The following is a 17841-nucleotide window of genomic DNA, read 5'->3' on the forward strand; positions in this document are numbered from 1 at the left end:
TTCCTCAACACTACTAACAAAATTAAAGATAACATACAACAACTATTCTAGTCCTCATTCTGATAGCATTCCATTCCTCTGTTTTAGTTAAAATCATTCAAATTGGGAGCAACACCATGTGTAGTTAATTGTGTCTTAGACCCAGTTTAAGGCTTCTTTAACCTCTTGCCTAAGATTTACCTTTCCTTCAAATCTGCAGTCTGGAAATAGGGCTGCTGGAGGAGTTCTCTCCATCAGAGGAGTCCTTCCATCCCACACAACACGAAGGGGAAACCCTCCCTGTGCCTCAGCAAGCCCCTCTCCTGCACCTCTGCCCCACACAGTCCCAGACGCTGACCCCCATAAACCAACAGTTTGGAAAAGGTTAAGAGAGACATCACTTCTTGAAGTGTGACTCTTCGTAACTGTTTCTTAAACAAGCTTTTCAAGATCCACAACCATAGCAGAGTGCCCACATCAAGTGACTGAAGGGCAGAATCTGGCTAGCAGCTCATAAAAGATAAAAATCAGCAAAAACGCACAAGTAGTACATTTAAGCCTTCATCTACAAGGTAAAGAATTTCTTTGATCTCCTTACATCTATTGAAACTTCAACTGGAATTCAGGCTAACTCTTCAGCTACCAAGCATGAAAAAAGCAATTCAGAAGGCATTGTACAGGCCGTGAAGCCTTCTTTGCACAGGCTTTTGAAAAGAAAAGAAGAGGCAGATTGCACCCTCTCCTCATTCTGGGCAGCCTCTGTATTTATGGGTACTTAATGCCAGCACAAAATGATTGAAATACAGCAGCTTAGCTGAAATTACTGAAGCATGGAATGAATATGTAAATACTACATCTTTAAAACACCTTTCATCTTTTCATGCACACAACCTCCCTGTGATCAGCGTTTATTCAATGAGTTTACTACAAGCGGGATCAGTAACAAAGCCATTACATTTAACGTTATGTCACACTGCGATATTCCAAGTTTGTGGAGTACAAACCTGGAACCAGCACCAAAAGCAAGATTCAGCCCTATCACAACCAACCCAGTGCACCACCAAGGCACCCAAGTCACGGCAGCGGTTTCAATCCTGCACGTATCTATCACTGGGTAACTTACAGTGACCTCAAGGTCTCAAACCTGAAGCAAATTGCACAGCGATGGAGCTATGGCTCATATTCTGCATCGCAGAAAGTATATTGCTATTTCTGCACATCAGAGTAAGACACAGGGTAAAAACACTCATACAGTACTTAATAGGTGATGCCATTAATCTGAACATGAAGAATTCAAGTTGGGAGAATATGACCTCCTGTGGTACCTAACAAAAAGCAGATTTAGAACTTGCTTACTGAAGAGATGCAGCAATATTCCCATATCTATGCGAGCAGCTACTGTTTGTGACAGGACTTTTGCCAAAGATTTTAGCTTATGGATACATACTGTATCCGTATGCTGTATCACTTGGAGACATGTGATAAACACTTCAAAAAAAATGGCTGCAGGGGGAGTCCTTAAGCGCGTGCATCCTATTGAGCTCCTTTTGATAAAAGGAGGCCTGTCCAAGAACAAGGACGTCTCTCACCAAGACTCCTCTCAAAATTCAGTCAAACACTTGCCAGAAGAATCTTAGGTTGAATTTATGGAATCTATAGAAGCCCTAAGCATTTACTCATCCCCCTTTCAAGGAAGGCCAACTATACTGCTGGTCTTACTTGTCTTTCTATTCTATTTTCAAAAACACATGCAGACAACAGTGCCTAAATAAGGCCAGACCCTCATACTTCTTATTGCAAATACTGATACCTTTCATAAAAATCCTTACATTTCTGTGGTGCTGGCGAGGACTTGCAGCATGCCTTGACCACTACAAGACATGATTAACACACTCAGTTGTATAAACCAAGTTTTAGTTCTACCCCACCACACATCTGTCAGCCCAGTGGTGTCAATTCCAGAAGAACGCATGTGACTAATCAATATACCGACATAAGCAGTTCCTACAGGAGCAGCTCTTTTAACATTAGCAGCCCCCACGGTCTGCAGAACCGAGCTTCATCTTCTGCTTAACTTGAAGCTTGTTAGCAAGGGCCTCCTCCCATCTATTTGAGGAGTTATTTCACAAGTACCCTCCCGACCACCTCTCCACACATTATCTAGTCTTAAAACCCATCTTCTTATGTTGACATACCTAACAGCACAATAGGAGTCCTAACCTTTTGAGGATCACAGCAATATAGGCAGAGCAGTCACATTTTAACCACGATATACACCCTCAGTCAATATAGCATCAGGATGAAAACTCTTCCAAACCCTCTGTTCACCCCCTACAAAATAAATTTTTGTAGAGAGTCACTAGGCTCCCAAGCCTAGGGCTTTCCCACCAGCCCAGACTCATTAAGATAACACCACAGCTGCTAACCAAAACTCTAGAGATGCTGTGGATATCTGTACAAGAGGTACACCTCAGTTTACAGAAATTTCTGAAATAAGGCAAAAGAAAGATCAAAAAAACTCAGGTTCCTAGGTCCAAGAGTTCAAGTTATTCCAAGCAAGAATGAAGAAAACAACTACAATTAGGAGAAAGCAGGGTTGCTGGTTTTTTTCTTAGTATGTTTACATATTTTAGTAAAATCTGCTACCGAGTCCCTAATTAAGATTTTCTTTTTACAGAAAGTCAGTAAAAAACACACTATCTAACAGCACCAAGAACAAGAAGCTGTCAGATCTATGCAGGCTAAAGCTACAGGATTGTCATAGTGTCGTGGTTTAACCCCAGCCAGCAACTAAGCTCCACGCAGCCTATGGCTCACTCCCCCAGTAGGATGGGGGGAGAATCGGAAGGTAAAAGCGAGAAAACTCGTGGGTTGAGATAAAGACAATTTAATAGGTAAAGCAAAAGACGCGCACGCAAGCAAGGCGAAACAAGGAATCCATTCACTGCTTCCCATCGGCAGGCAGGTGTTCAGCCATCTCCAGGAAAGCAGGGCTCCATCACACATAACAGTTACTTGGGAGGACAAACGCCATCACTCCGAACGTCCCCCTTGCCTTCTTCCCCCAGCTCTATATTGCTGAGCCTGACACCATATGGTGTGGGATACCCCTTTGGTCAGTTGGGGTCAGCTGTCCCAGCTTCTTGTGCACCCCCAGCCTCCTCGCTGGTGGGGTGGGGTGAGAAGCAGAAAAGGCCTTGACTGTGTGTAAGCGCTGCTCAGCAATAATGAAAACATCTCTGTGTTATCAACACTGTTTTCAGCATAAATCCAAAACATAGCCCCATACTAGCTACTATGAAAAGAATTAACTCAACCCCAGCCACATAGTACTTTAACAAATCATTCTTAAAAGCCTATTCATGACAAAGCAGACCTAGAGAACAGACAATATTTTGTTGAATGCTTCAGAAATGCAGACAGTGCAAACAAGACTTTCCCTCCCCTCATAAACATTAGCTGGAAGGCAATTATTTTTTCCCTTGAATTTTATTTTACTTCTCTTACTATGAGGAGTAAGTCCTGGTACTAAGGCCACAGAGGGAACACTTGGTCAACGACAATCCTTTATTGACGAATACTGCCTGTCATCCTCCTACGCAGAGGAGGGTGGGATGTAAAAGCAAGTACGCTTTGCTCCTTCAAGTACCCAACCCTGACTGAGCCAGCTTACCTGAAAGGTCAGTGGCTACTACTCAGCTTAGCAGATACTTAGGTCTGGCTTTGGACAGAGTAACCCAGGCTGTGCTTTAGGTTGCTTGAGTTGTTGATTCAAAGGGCAGTTACCTTTCTGTGTTGTTACATTAGCTTCACAGGTGTCTCAAAAGCAAACTCCTTCACATTTGTTTTGTTTCCAAGACATCTAAATTTACTTTCGCAGTTTATTTTTCCACTTCAAGCCCATTTCACTTCCCAGTTCCTTTGTATTTCACACAATGTTAGCATTCACTGTCATTTCACAAAATGTCAGCACACTGCAGAGCACTGCAAAAAGTCTGCAGAACTGTTCAGTCAAAATTCCTCCCACTTTGACACCACCTGTAGGGCAGATTCTAGGAAAAAGTGGTTCTGAAGTCAGTGAGAACTATGCTCCTTAAACCCTCTGACACTTAAAATAATCTCCCCATGTTAGACAGGGGAAAAATGCTTTATTACCAGCCACTAAGTTTCAGAGAGTACTGGAAATGTACAATACAACTAAAAATTTACAGAAAGAAGCAGCTCTGTCCAAAGGTGATTATTCAGGCACAAAGGTAATAAGCAATAACAAGGCTCTGGGTTTCAGGCAAAGGCTTGTGTCTTCCCATATGTTAAAAAAATAATAATCATTGGTTCACAGTTATTTTGCAGTTGACTCTTTTAAGAAAACTGCCAGCCTCCATTATTTTACCAAGTCCTGCTCTTCATCCTCCCCCTTCCTCTTTCCACACTCCCCTCAAGACTGCCACCATGACTTCCCACCTTCTAACACGGAGCAGGTTTATTAACTTGATCTGTGCCCCACCTGGAACATGTCACCACTTCACCAGCTTGAAAACTACTGATTTAAGTTTTATTTTTAAGGACGGTAAATGTTATACAAGCTCTGCAGTCTGAAATCCTGAACCAAGAGTCTACGCTGTTATTACTGTTTGCATGAACCAGCTCTAAAGTAGTCAGCCCTTCCTTGAAGCCCTGATAGTTAAGGGTTAGCAGTAAAGTCAAACTGGGTCAAAGTAGGTATTTGGAAAAAAAAGGAGGTTATAAGCGCTCTGTATTAGAAACAACAGGCAGGGTATTTGGTGAAATCCGTATCCTATGTCAGGAATATTTAATTAACGATGCATCCACATCTACAAAGCCCTATAAGCAGACTTTCAAAGATGCAGTTGTATTTGACTAGCAATGTTTTACAAGAAGTAACCAAAGAGAAGAGCAACTCCAGTGGAGTGCTACCATTCAAACAGCATTGAGACCCACAGAAAACGAGTGAAACCAACTAATTCCTACTTCTGGGAAGTCACAGAAAGATGTAAACAGAGACACCACATTTTTACGAAACTATTCACTTCTATTCTGACAGTTTACGTGGAACACTACTTTTTTCACACAGACTGACAGAAGAGCTCAACAACACTTCAATTTTCAAATCAGAATTGTAAGCATAAGACAAGCATGGACAAGTATCTTGGACAAGTAGCCAACACAGATGACTCATGAGCCATTTGGAAACGAATAAAGAAGATCTTTATATATATTTAATGTCACGCTAAACTCTTCTCACAAGACAGTCTTATGGAAAGATAAATTTCTGCATGTGGCAGGAGGGCTCCCACCACATGTTTGTCAACAGTGACAGATGAGGATAAAGTTGATAAATGAAGCCCGGCACTATTCCCAGAGCTCCACCAACCCCACAAGCCACCCACTCCCCAGGTGCTCCATCTTCCTAACCCCCTCCCAGGGGCTGGGAGCTGCCGGGTGGGGGTTAGGAAGATGGGCAGAGGGGCCCATCTCCCCGACAGCTCCCATCACCCACTCGCCTGCTTACTTCACCCCACAAAGGCCCTCACCCCCCCACACAGCCCATTTAACCCCCCATATTACAGACCCTACAGCCCCCCAAGACCTCCCCCTCGCCCACTCCCCCAGCTGCACCCTTCGCCCCCCACAGCCCACCCACACCCCAACCCTCACAAGCCCCCACCCCTCGCTGCCCACAGCTCACCCCACAGGCCCCCACACCCCCAGAGCCCCCCATTTATCCCCACAGTCCGCCTCCGTTTCCCCCCCACACCCTAAACACAGGCCTCCCCGCCCGCCGCAGAGCCCTGCCCGACCTCCCCCGTCCCCCTCTCACCGCCGGGCGTGGGGCCGTCCCGGAGGGCCCCTTCCCCAGCCCCGGCGGGGAGGCCCTCGCCGGTGGCCGCCGAGGTGAAGGGGTGCCCCTGGGAGTACTTGACGTCGCGGAAGAACTTCTTGGTCTCGCGCAGGTTGTGCTGCAGCCGCGCCAGGTGCCGGTTGTAGTGGCCGAAGGAGCGGCACAGTTCGCGGATCACCCCGCCGGCACCCCGCCACGAAGGGGCCCCTTCGCCCTCCATGTCCTCCGGGTCCGTTGCGCTATCCCCTCCCCACCGCGGGGGACACTCGGCCCCTGCCAGGCTGCCGCTCCCGGCCTCTCCGCCCTCCCGGAGGGAACGGCGCGCCCCCGGCGGCCAGGCTTTCCTCGTCTCTCCCCCCCCCACCCCTCCCGCCTCCCCTACCCCCGCCGCCGCCTTCCTCCTCAGGGGCAGCGCCTCAGCAAGCCGCGCTGCGTGCGGCGCGGAACCTTTATCGGGGCGCCGCGGGGCAAAGGGGGAGGAGGCCGGGTGGACCCCGGGCGCGCGGCATGCCGGGAGTTGTAGTTCACCCGCTCCAGGAGCCTGCGCCCCGCGCGGGGGACGCCGGGAGCTGTAGTCCCGTGAGGCCGGCGGGGCTCCCGGGGCGGGCCCAGCGCGCCCGTCCGCCGTCCCGCGGCTGCCAACCCCTCTCCGGGGCCTCCGCCCACCCCCGGTCAGCCCTGGGGGGCAGGCGGGGGCCGGCAGGGAGGCGCGGGGCGGAGGATCGGGAGCAGCAGGCGGATGACAGTGGCCGGCGGAGCCCTCGCCCGGAGCCACACCCGCACTGAGGCAAAGCGGCGATGGAACCTCGGCCGCGGCGAGACGGCCCCGCTGCCCGGTCAGCACCACCGGGCCCGCGGAGCTGCGGCGGGTTCCAGCGCGGGGGGCGAGGAAAAAAATAAAAAAATTAATTACAATAAAAAATGATATTAAAAAGGGGAAACAAACGGCAAAGGAGCGCCCCGGGGGCAGGGCGGCGGCGAGCCGGGCTCTCGCTCCCGTCTCCGCGCTGCGCGGTCCGGCTCGGCCGGGGGCGGCGGGCCCGGCAGCACCGCGCGCCGCGACAGCTCCGCGCCGCCGCCGCCAATCGCCGCCGCCGGCCCCGCCCACCTCCCGCCGCCATTGGCCAGTGCCGCTGCCACTCAGGCCCCGGCGGCGGCGGCGGCGGCGGGGATGCCGATGCCGATGCCGGCGGGCGCGGAGCCGCCGCGGCGCGGAGCCGCCGCCCGGCCCGGGCACGGCGGGGCAGGCGCGGGCGGGGCGGGGGCGCGGAGCCCGCGGGCCCCGCAGCGGCCGCCCGGGCGCCGCCCGCCGCCGCCGCCGCGGCCGTAGTCGCCCCCGCCTCCCGGGGGCACGGCGCACCGGTATGAAGCGGTGCCGGTCGGACGAGCTGCGGCAGCCCGAGGAGGACCCCGGCGCCGCGGGGGAGCCGCCCGGCCCCGCCGCCATGGAGGCCAAGCCCGGGGAGGCGGCGGCGGCGGCCCCCGAGGCGGGTGCTGTCCCGCCGCCGCCGCCGCGCACCAAGCCCCCCGATCTGAAGGTGAGCCGCGGTGGCACCGGCCGGCGGGTACCGGTGGGTTGGCAAAGGGGTGAGCATCCCGGTGGGGTCAGCGGAGGGGTGAGGACTCCATAGGGTCAACAGTGGGGTTACCAATCGGGCAGGCACCCTATGGCGTTACCGGTGGCGTTACCGGTGGGATGTACGCCTTGGTGGGGTACCACCATCCCCACACTCTGGTCCCTGGTCTGCTACAGGTGTGACCTTGGAGGATGTGGGATGGCGCCGGGATGAGGATGCTTCCGGGATGGGGATGGTCCCAGGATGGGGATGGTCCCAGGATGGGAATGGTCCCGGGATGAGGAAGGTCCCAGGATGGGGATGGTTTTGGGATGAAGATGGTCCTGGGATGAAGATGGTCCCAGGATGAAGATGGTCCCGAGATGAGGATGGTCCCGAGATGAGGATGCTCTTGGGATGGGGATGCTCCTGGGATGAAGAGGTCCCGGGTTGGGATGCTCCCAGATTAGGGATGCTCCTGCACTGGGGATGTTCCCAGGGGAGGGTATGGCAGTAGGCCACCTCCCAGGGTCGAGATGCCTCGTAGTAGGCTTGCACAAACGTGCACAGGGCTGGGCACTGCCGAGGCTGTGGCCCTGCTGCAGCCTGGCCAAGAGCAGCGATATAATAATAGGGTGGCAGTGGGAAAGGCGGGAGGACCCTGCTGACACCAGCCACCCTTGGCAAGGGGGCTGCAGGCACGAGGGTCGTACCCCGGGGCAGGTCCAGAGCGGGCTGCCATCACCCGAGCAGGCTTTTTTTGGGATAACAGGGCTGTCCCCCTGCAGAGGGACTGAGCAGACCCCAATAAATAACTGCCAGAGTCACCCCAGCACTGAGCGTGGGGGAGATGCTCGGGGGACCGCCGGCCGCGCTGATAGGATTAGTGCTGCGGCAGCCGGGAAGCGACGGTGTATAAATGGCCCCGAGGCTGCTCCTCCTGTGCCTTCGGGCTGTGTCCGGTTAATGAGGAAAACAAGTTACGCGGCACTGCAGCGCTGCGGGAGGGAAGGGAGCCGGTCCCCGGCAGCAGGGCGCGGGCAGGGATGCGGGCAGGCAGGATGGAGCGGTCCCAGGTGAAATTGGGCAGAAATTTCCTGTGGGTTTGAAAGCAGAGCAGCTCCCACCCCCGGCCATTCAACAGGGTCCCGCTGGCGTGGATGCGGTGGGGTTTTATGTTGCAGAGATAAATTCCCTGCTTGTAACTTTGGTGTTTTCAGGCGCTGCAGCACGTTGTGGCCACGGGCAGAGCGTGCTCGTGGCAGTGCTGTCAAAGGCGATGTGGTGGTCACGCCGTGGTGGTACAGAGGTACCGCTTCCACTCTTTGGTTTAAAAAGACCTGGACAAAAGTGGAAAATGTCCCTGGTCACCCAGGGGCAGCCTGGCATCCAGGATGGAGACCCTTGTGGTGGAGCATCCCAGCCTGCCGCTTGGCCTAGAAGGTCTTACCAGCACGGTCAAGGTCACGCGGGAGCTGGGAAGCACAGCCAGGACTGCCAGGCTGCTGCCATGCCTGCATGCATCCCTTCCAGAAAGGCGGCCAGGAAATAAAAACCCCCGTTCCCGTAGGAGAACTCGGCTGCTTTAAGCACAAGAATCCCCGTGGTTGCAGGACGCTGCTTGCTGTGACAGACGGTGCCTTTTCCTCGATGTCCGAGCAGCAGCTCCTGCTCCTGAGGCCGTTTTGGCTTTGCTCATGTGATGTACAACTGCTGCTGCTGCCCTAAAAACAGCTGGAGGGGAGACCCCGTGCCAGAGGAAGGCCAATCCGTGGGGATGTGGTGCTCAGGGCCACGCAAGGCTTGGTGGAGTGGGACACCCTTACCTCAGGGAGGCTCGACTTGGCTTGGCCAAGGAGGTGCTTCTCATCCGCATCATCCCCCAGCCTCTCTCCATCCCACCCGGGGCCTTTCACCCAGACACTGAGTCAGAAAGGGGTGGGAGCGTGGGGCAAAAGGAGCCGCAGCTTACGATGGGGATGGTCACCAGGCCAAACGTTCCTTGGTCGGCGCGTCCAGGGCTGGAGCTCAGCCTGGTCTGCAGCCCGGTCCAGCTCACAGCAACAGCAGTGGCCAAATGCCCATTGATTTTATCGATGCGCGTATGATACCCTAATGCAGGTTTGCTTCGCGATGCTCGCCTTTAACGCATTTGTAGCTCAGCAATTAATTGCCTGCATGGAGTGAATCCTCAAACTTGCTTCGGCCAGGCAGAACGCATGAAAAATTGCGTCTCAGTGCTGCCCACAGCTTCCGCGGCAGAGCTGGGTGCTCTGCCTGGCCCTGCCACAGACACCACCGATTCAGCCACTTTACCTCCTGTTGCTGCAATTAGTGGCATTGTTAATATAATCTTAAAATTTTCCTGCTCCAAACCTCTTTGGGAGCTGCTCTCCCTGCTCTGCATTCGCCATGGTGGGTGGGATCAAACAAGCTGGTCCTTGGCCCCTCTGCTGTCCCCAGGCTGGCACGGTGCCACACACCAAGACCCACAGATTCATCTCCCCGCGGACAGTGAACAAACACCAGATGTAAACTTTTGTTTGCTGCCAGCCAAAGATGGATTTGAGCTGGCAACCTGGAAACAACAGACTGCCTTGTGTCACCTCCATCCCCTAACCCCGGCAGATCCGCGGCAGCTCTCCGATCCCCAGCCCCGACTCCAGCTCCTTTGCCGAGAGCGAGGGCTCCATTAGGGGAAAAGAGAAAAAAAAAAGTTCTGGCAAGGAGCAAAGCAGATGCATGACACATAGTTCTGCTCAAAAATACGTTGGGTGGCAGGGATTTCTGCGCTCTGCAGCAGAGTGACTGGATCCATACAAAACACTGCAGAAGGAGACATCCAGCCTCTCGCAGCTGCCGGGGTGTCCGGGGCGTCCCACCACCAAGGCGTTCACCACTTGGTCCCACTCCCACTTTCCCCGAGCATCTCAGAGCTGAGTGTTTTCCCTGGGTCTCTCTATTTTCCCAAATGGGCTGATCTGGCCAAGGGCTGAAAGTTGAAGCCTGACATCATTTCCATCTCCAGTTTCACGATCTCGGTCTTCATGGCTCCCGCCTTTCCCTCCTTTGAACCCGAAAGCCAAGAGCAGCAGGAGTCCAGAGGCATTGGCCTGAGCCCTTCCCTCTTCCCAGGGCCTGATCCAAACCCCGCATCCATGGACAGAAAGCTTCCCCTGGGCTTTCTGGAGCTGGGGAGCCTCTCCTGGAGCTGGGAAACCTCTCCGGGAGCTGGGGAACATCTCCTGGGGAGGAGGGAGATGAAGGACAAGGGGAGGTCCCGCCACGGGACGTGCAGTCCCCAGCACAGGTCCTGCCCTGAGCAATGGGGTTGGGACGGCGGTGGCGGGAGGGTTTGGGGTGAAGCATTAGCCTTCATTTCCTCATAGCAGGTCAAACCCATCAGCTAGTTTAATTTGTTTGAAGGTCCCTCGCTGGGAGGGGATGGGTCTGGGAGTGGAGATGCCCTGATGGGGTTCAGAGGCCCCCCCATGGCGGTGCCTGTGCAGGCTGCTCGCTGCAGGGAGGATGCGGAGGATTCCTCCTCTCCGTAAAGGTCGCCAGCCCCTATTCTAAACCCTCAGGTACATTTATATTTAATCCCTCGCACGAACAATTTTCCAGGCATATTTTGGTCTTGAAAGGACACTGCCAAGGTGAGCCGGCTCCCCTGCGGTTAGTGGGATGGAGCTGTTGTCAAGCAGCTCGAGCAGGAGCAGCGCGGTCCCTGGAGCGGTCGCATCCATCATCTCCCCGGGGCATTGCTCATCAAAAGCTCTCGGGCTGCCGGCAGGCACCCCGGCGGGTCCCCACTCTCACCGCTGCAGAGCTGCACGCTGGGACCCCCAGCCCCCCGGGGAGAGGAGAGCATCCCCCCGGGCAGGGCGCAGCCAGAAGGACTGCGTGTTTCCCCAGGGTTTGTGCCAGGAGGGGCGAGAGCCGAGGCCGGGGCGCGCTGCCCTCCCGGGAGCTGCACGGTGCATCCCAGCAGACACACGGTCCTGTTGGTGTGGGCCAAGCGCTGAGGCCAAGCGCTCCGTCCCCAGCTGCTTATAGTCCCAGCCCCCCCAGATCTGACCCCCCAGGGTCCCCATCCTTGCTCCCCACCGAATTTCAGCGCTCAGCATCCCCGCAGTCAATTCAGGAGATGCAGAGGTGACAGCCGTGGGAGAAGCGGTCGTGGGCTGCTGCTCGCTGTGTTATTCCCCCGGGAGCACATCTGGCTCCTCTCTCGCCCTGCAAATGCCAGCTGAGGTTGGGAGCTCGCGGGGGTCCGCAGCCCCCCCGGCCGGAGCCACACCTGGGCAGTCGGTGCCGGCCCCGCAGATGTTCTGGAGAGTGTTTAAGGAGCTGTGTGTCACTGTAGCGTTTTGGTAGTGCATTAAACAACATGACTAACGTTTGTCACATGTTTGTTCTCTCATCCTGTCCCTGGGAGGAGAAGCGTGTGTGGGGGAGTCCTTTATTTTCCATTTTAGAACATCTATATGTTTTCCTTGGGGTTTGTGGCAGTGGGAGGAGCAGCAGAACGGGGGCTCGGGATGCTGGTGTGAGATAGGGATGCGAGGGGCAGCTGGGCTGGCTGCCACCCCACGGGGACAACTCAGCCCCCAGCCTGCAGCCTGGCTGCTGGCAATGGGGTGCAGGATGGTGGTAGGACACCCTTGCTGGGCACCCGTAGGAGGATCAGCTGGAGAAAGCAGCAGGAGGACTCGAAATTCCATGCGGGGGTGAGCTGGACCTCCTGGGGTCCTGCTGCTGTTTGCAGGGCTGCGAGCTGCTCAGTGGCTCATTCCCTGTCTCTGCCCACTGGAGGAATGGTTCCCCCCCGCACCTTAAATTATGGAGTGCTGTGGGATGGGATGGGATGGGATGGGATGGGATGGGATGGGATGGGATGGGATGGGATGGGATGGGATGAGGTGGGATGGTCTTCCACTGTGCCTGTGCAATGCCTCCAAAGGGCTGCAGAGTCTTGGCTGGAGCCTCTGGGCAGGCCAGGGATATAAATAATTAATAATAATAATAATAATAATTAAGCGGGATTTTGCAGCGTGTGGTTGTGCTATAAGGTCATGGCAACAAGATCCCCTCCTTGTGCGTCTGAAAGCTGAGTAAGAGGTTTAGATGTTGGGGCAGAGCTGGAAAACCATTTTCCAGAGAAACTGGGAGGTTTCAGGCTGTGTGGCCGTTTGGCAGCGGGAGGAACACCGGCCCTGGAGAGCCCGGCACGGCCGAGAGGCGGGGGATGCACATCCCTGCCACAGCGAGCAAGGGCAGTGCCTGGCCCTCCCACGGGACATTGCCAAAGAGCAGTGTCCCAGAGAAAAGTCATCCAAGTCACTGTCTTCCTGCAAGATATGTTGGTTTGGGTTAAAATGGGGTTTTTTTTGGTTCTTGACCAGGCGTGGCTTGTCTCCGCGGTGTCCCCGCAGGGCCGGGACTCTGCTCTCGGTGCAGGCAGGGCAGTGGGATGGGGACAAGGGGGGGTTCGTGCAGCCCCCTCCTAGCTTCTCACATTTTAGCGATTAGTTTCCATCGTGGATAAACACGTAAGAAGGAGGCAGAGAGTGCGGCCGTGGTCAGCCCAGAGCCGTGCTCAGCCAGACGGTGTGCCTTGGGCTTGACCCCGCCGCAGCCGGCAAGAACCGACCCACTGACGTGAAGCAGGAGCCGCTGCTTTGAAATCCATGGAAACAAGTCCCCGCCGCGAGCAGGAGACCCTGGCTGCATTAATGAAAAAGACAAAAGAAATAAAGATATTTTTGTATTAGTCTTCATGTTTTACAGCTGTCTACACTGAGAAATTAATCTCCATATCCATTGCATCAGTTATTAAGCAACGGCTGTTCCAAAATAGCCTGTGCAGACGCTCCGTTCTGAGCCACGAGTAGTTTTGTGCCAGAAAAATGCCTCTGCTTTGGAAGTGCAGTAATATCCTGGAGTAACATAAGAAAACAGAGTTTTTACATCAGCAAATTCTCTGCAGTAACCGTTGCAGAATGGCTTGTTCATGGTGACCACTCCCGACCACTCTTTAACGAAGACAAGCCTTTAGCTTGGCAAGCCGTCGATCTGGTGGGGCTTCAAGCCCAGGGCAGCAGAGCTGGGATTCCTCTTTTTGCTTTCTTTCCCCCTTTTTCCCATGCAGATCTCTTGCCGTCCCACCGGGAGCCCTACCTGCAGAGCCCAGGAAAGGGTCTTTCAGGAAAACTTGGAAAGGGCCTGAGGAGAGTTTCTTTTAAAAGGTGAATTTCTATCAGATCGTTGGGCCAAGAGCCCCCTGAGGGCGGCTGGCTTCCACCTCCACGCCGGTGCTGGGAAAACATCCTCTCCTTTATTGCTGGCTTCACTTTTATTTTGTTTTCGTTACCCTCAAGGAAGGGAGTTCGTCGTTTCTTTTCACTTGGACCTTCTAAAGGGCTAACTGTGCATCCGGGGGTGCCATACCCTTGATGGTAGAAATCTGTGGGTTTATAGTTATTACCTATCTAACGCTGTCTCTGTTTCCATAGAGACTCTATAAATAGAATAAAATTTAAATCACTATTTCCTGAAGTAGCAATTCAGCACCGTAGATTTATTATATATTTCCTGGGAAAAACCAAAAGGATAGAAATTTTCATTATGAATGGATAACAGAAGGATTAAAGGGTTTGTCTATAGCGCTTAGTGACACGGGATCTAATTGCTGATTCCTTGTCAATATTACAGGTGTAAGGAGAATTAGGCCCTTATGGATTTGGACCCTGTGGCTTTAATGCCTGGGATTTTTAGGAGAAGGAATCCTTTCTGTATGGCCGTGAAATCCTCCACAGTCTGCAGCTCCTGGAGGTCGTGTCTCAAACATCACCGCTTTTCTAAAAGCTGGGGCTTTTGCCAAGTGTCCGCTGGGGCTATAAGTAGCTCCCAGTTCGGAGCCCGCTTCACGCTGGTTTTCGAGCATGAATAAATGGAACCGCCGCAGTTACAGGAACCAGGATCCCTGGGGAGAGAACCAGCCGCAGTAAATCAGTGGTGAAATGCCCCTGAACGTCAGCAGGGTCAGGACTGGCGTCCTTAAAGGTAGGGTGCTCGGCTTAACTCCAAAATCGAGACAGAGAGCAACAGGGCAGACTTGCGCCTTGGGATCTGCTGGGTTCCTGGTAGCTGAAGCTGCTTCGGGGGCGAGAGGATCTTTCAACATCCCAAGATCACTTACTTGCTGTCTGGGAGCTCTGATGGACCAGGGATCTGGGATATGGGATCCATTGAGCCCTTTGCAGATGCTGGAAGTTGCTGCCCACACCGCTGTCCCCTGGTCGACCACGCGCAGGGGATTGTGGAGGGCACCCAGCCAAAATCTCCCATGGATGCAAATCTGGGCATTCCAGTGACTGCGGGGAAACTGCTCTGGGCTGACCCGGCTGTAATCGAGAGCACGATCTGTTCCACCATCCATATTGCATGACTTCGCTGTGGCCGCGGCTAGCGTCCGCCCCGATTCCCAGGAGCTGGCACGAGAAAAGCCGTGTGCTCTGTGGGAACAGGAGTCTCAGCCCCCTGGGAGAGGAAGACCCAGGGGTACCCGGGGGAACAGTGTGCCCCCATCTCCTGCTGGAAACCAGTTGCTGCCCAGCAGGGACTGGATTTGGTGGCACTGGGCCATGAGCTGCAATTTCACCCTCGTAAGTGAAGCCAGCCTGGTCTGTGCTGTGCTCGAGGGCCATGGAAAATCCCCCAGGCAAAAGCCCTCTTGATCCTTCCTGGAGCGTGTTTCGGAGAGTTCCTGGCAGCACGTCGGTGGCCGAGGCTCCAAGGCTGGGAGTAACCACGGCTTTTCTAGCTAAGCAAAAGGCTGCTCCGTCCCCGCTGCCCGCGGAGTCGGGGTCTCTGCGCAGCACGTGGCGTTGGCTGCAGCAGGCACCCTCCTCCCTCCATTGCTCTGAAGGGTCTTTCTGCCCCTCTTGCTACTTTTAGGGGTAGCCAGCGATCATTGGAGACCTTCCTCCAGCGTGGGTGATGCTGTTGGAGCTGCATACCTGAGCCATCCCGAGCCGCCATGCTCGGCCCTGCGTGCCATCAAATGGCCACTAATGTTTAATATTTTTCCATGAGTATAAAGTGCAACAAGGCTTGTTCCCTTTCGCAGATCCCTTTGGGCTGGTGTGGGGTCCCCAGAGCCCTCCAGAAGCTCTTTAATCCCTTCAGCTTCGCGTTTTGGTTTGGTGTTAGCGTGGGCATCGTCCGCCAGAGCTGTGTGTGCCAAAGTGGGGCGATGCCGTAACAGGGGTTGTTTTCTCTCCTCTCCTGCAGAAAATCCAGCAGCTGTCCGAAGGGTCCATGTTTGGCCATGGCCTGAAGCACCTTTTCCACAGCCGCCGGCGGTCGCGGGAGCGGGAGCACCAGAACTCGCAGGACTCGCTGCCGCCGCACTACGGCATGTCCGACCACGACTCCCCCGACGAGAAGGAGCGGTCCCCGGAGATGCACCGCGTCTCCTACGCCATGTCCCTGCACGACCTCCCGGCGCGTCCCACCGCCTTCAACCGGGTGCTGCAGCAGATCCGCTCTCGCCCCTCCATCAAGCGCGGCACCAGCCTGCACAGCGGCAGCCGGCGGGCCAAGAGCAGCTCGCTGGAGCCCCAGAAAGGGAGCCCCCACCTCGTCCGCAAGGCCCCCCAGGACAGCAGCCTCACCGCCATCCTGCATCAGCACCAGGGCCGCCCCAGGTCCTCCTCCACCACCGACACTGCCATCCTCCTGGCCGAGAGCGGGACCGTCTACCTGCTGACCGAGGACACCGAGTGCCTGGCCGATAAGGTAGGGCTGCGCCACGGGAGCAGCCTTGGGCAGCCGGGGGGCATGAGCCCGCGCCGGGGGGCCGGGGCAGGACTGGGTGCAGAGCCCCCCAAAGCTGCCGGGAGGAGGCTGTCCCCCGGCAGCGCTGGTGGCACCGGGCGTGCGGGATGGCGGATGGCGGCCCCTGCCCTGGGTCCAGAGGCTGCTGGGGTTGATGCTCCTCTCGCGGGGAGGTGGAGGCAGGGATGTGCCCCTGTCCGATTCCCAGAGCGGGATTTGAGGGAGAGAGCAAGGGGCCTGGCAAGAGCCCTGTGCCGGTGGGGTGGGACCCCCGGCACGGGGTCCGAGGGGATCCCGGGCAGCCCAGTGCCGGGCGTCTACAAGGGCTCGGCTGGGCGGCTGCTAATTGGTCCCATTTGAGGTGATTTTTAAACCACTCTGCAGAGCTAATAGAGAGGATGGTATTTCCATCTAGCGTTTAGCCCCGTTAATTATGAAACAGCTGAGATTAGCGCCGCGGCACGGCACGGCACGGCACGCTGAGGACAGGGTGCAGGCGGTGAGAGGTGCTCCGGGGGCTGGTGGGATTCTCCGTGTCAACTTCTCTCCTTGGCCTTTGGAGCGCGGGGGGTGTCACACTCTAAAACCACTCTGTGCAGCCCTGAGGGCTGGATGCACCCTCTTTTTTTCTTAATTTACCTGAAAACCCCAGCAGTGAATTGGCAAAGTGGAAGGGCTTGGGGTGGGGAGACGGCCAGGCAGGCTGCGGCACCCCGTGGGTGCTCGTGGGTGGGTGGCTGGGTGGCTTTTACAGGAATAGCTGTGTAATAGGGTGGCAGCGGCTGGGCAGAGCTGCCGGGGTGGGATAGCGGCGGGGGTGTCAGGTCCCTGCGCTCCTCCGGAGCAGCGGGACCCAGCGGGCGCAGGGACTGGGGGCGATGCTTCCCACACGCCCCCCCACCCAGCCGCTCCTCTCTCCTTGGCACCGAGTCTCCGAGGGGGAAATCTGACCTGGAGACTTCTGTTGCCCTCTGAGCTAATGGAAAGAGGATCAACCAGATACTTTTTCTTTCTGTTTTCGCCCGGCTGTCTCAGCACCGAGCTGCAGCTGACACTCGCGGCGGGTGCCAGCGCTGCTCCCCTGCCACAGCCCTGCGGGGATGGGGCCACTGCCAGGACGTGGGAATCTGGTCCCAGAGGATAAACACGTCATTGTATTCGCAAGAAACGGCTGCCCAGGTCCTCCTCTCCTCCCTTTACTGTGTGCAAATGAGGGCACCCCAACCCTTCCCTGGCAGTCCCCGCGCCGCACCCGGACCAAGTCCCTGAGCAGGGCCAGGGGCCATTCAGGTTGTTAATTTGAGCACCTCCAGCCAAAATGTCTTCCACCTGGCCCGTGGCATCAGCCTTGCAAGGACCCCGGTCCCGCTGAGCCCTCTGGGGTTACGGCCGAAGCTTCGAGCCAAAGCGGTTCACACCGGGACAGAAGCACCCGGAGGGAGGCGAGAGCAGAGCGGGTCCGTGTCTGCTCGCAGAGCAGCACAAAGAGCATGAAAAGGGAATGAATAATTAACTGCATATGACACAAAGAGTAATAAGAAGAGAGACGATACTGGGGCCTTTGTGGGGCAGTGGAAAAATAACCTATTTAGAGAAACAAGAGCT

At 55.5% G+C, this 17841-nt stretch overlaps 2 protein-coding genes across 3 annotated transcripts in view; one reads left to right on the plus strand and one right to left on the minus strand.

The window, feature by feature from the left end:
• Positions 1-6196, minus strand: part of DSTYK (dual serine/threonine and tyrosine protein kinase) — a 28291-nt gene extending 22095 nt beyond the window's left edge. Inside the window, exon 1 of one of the 2 annotated variants that reach the window (XM_075174108.1) lies at positions 5819-6196. In XM_075174108.1, coding sequence (XP_075030209.1) covers positions 5819-6059 — 241 coding nt within the window. In that variant the 5' untranslated portion in view covers positions 6060-6196. The remainder of the gene's footprint in view (positions 1-5818) is intronic. The other variant, XM_075174106.1, reaches the window with a different exon arrangement.
• Positions 6197-7194: 998 nt separating this feature from the next.
• The window catches only part of TMCC2 (transmembrane and coiled-coil domain family 2), a 28726-nt gene continuing 18079 nt past the window's right edge, over positions 7195-17841 (plus strand). The window contains exons 1-2 of the mRNA XM_075174485.1: positions 7195-7377; positions 15691-16197. Of these exons, the coding sequence (XP_075030586.1) occupies positions 7204-7377; positions 15691-16197 (681 nt within the window). The 5' untranslated portion in view covers positions 7195-7203. The remainder of the gene's footprint in view (positions 7378-15690; positions 16198-17841) is intronic.

This window comes from Calonectris borealis, chromosome 26 (assembly GCF_964195595.1).
Source record: "Calonectris borealis chromosome 26, bCalBor7.hap1.2, whole genome shotgun sequence".
In the NCBI taxonomy this organism is placed as follows: domain Eukaryota; kingdom Metazoa; phylum Chordata; class Aves; order Procellariiformes; family Procellariidae; genus Calonectris; species Calonectris borealis.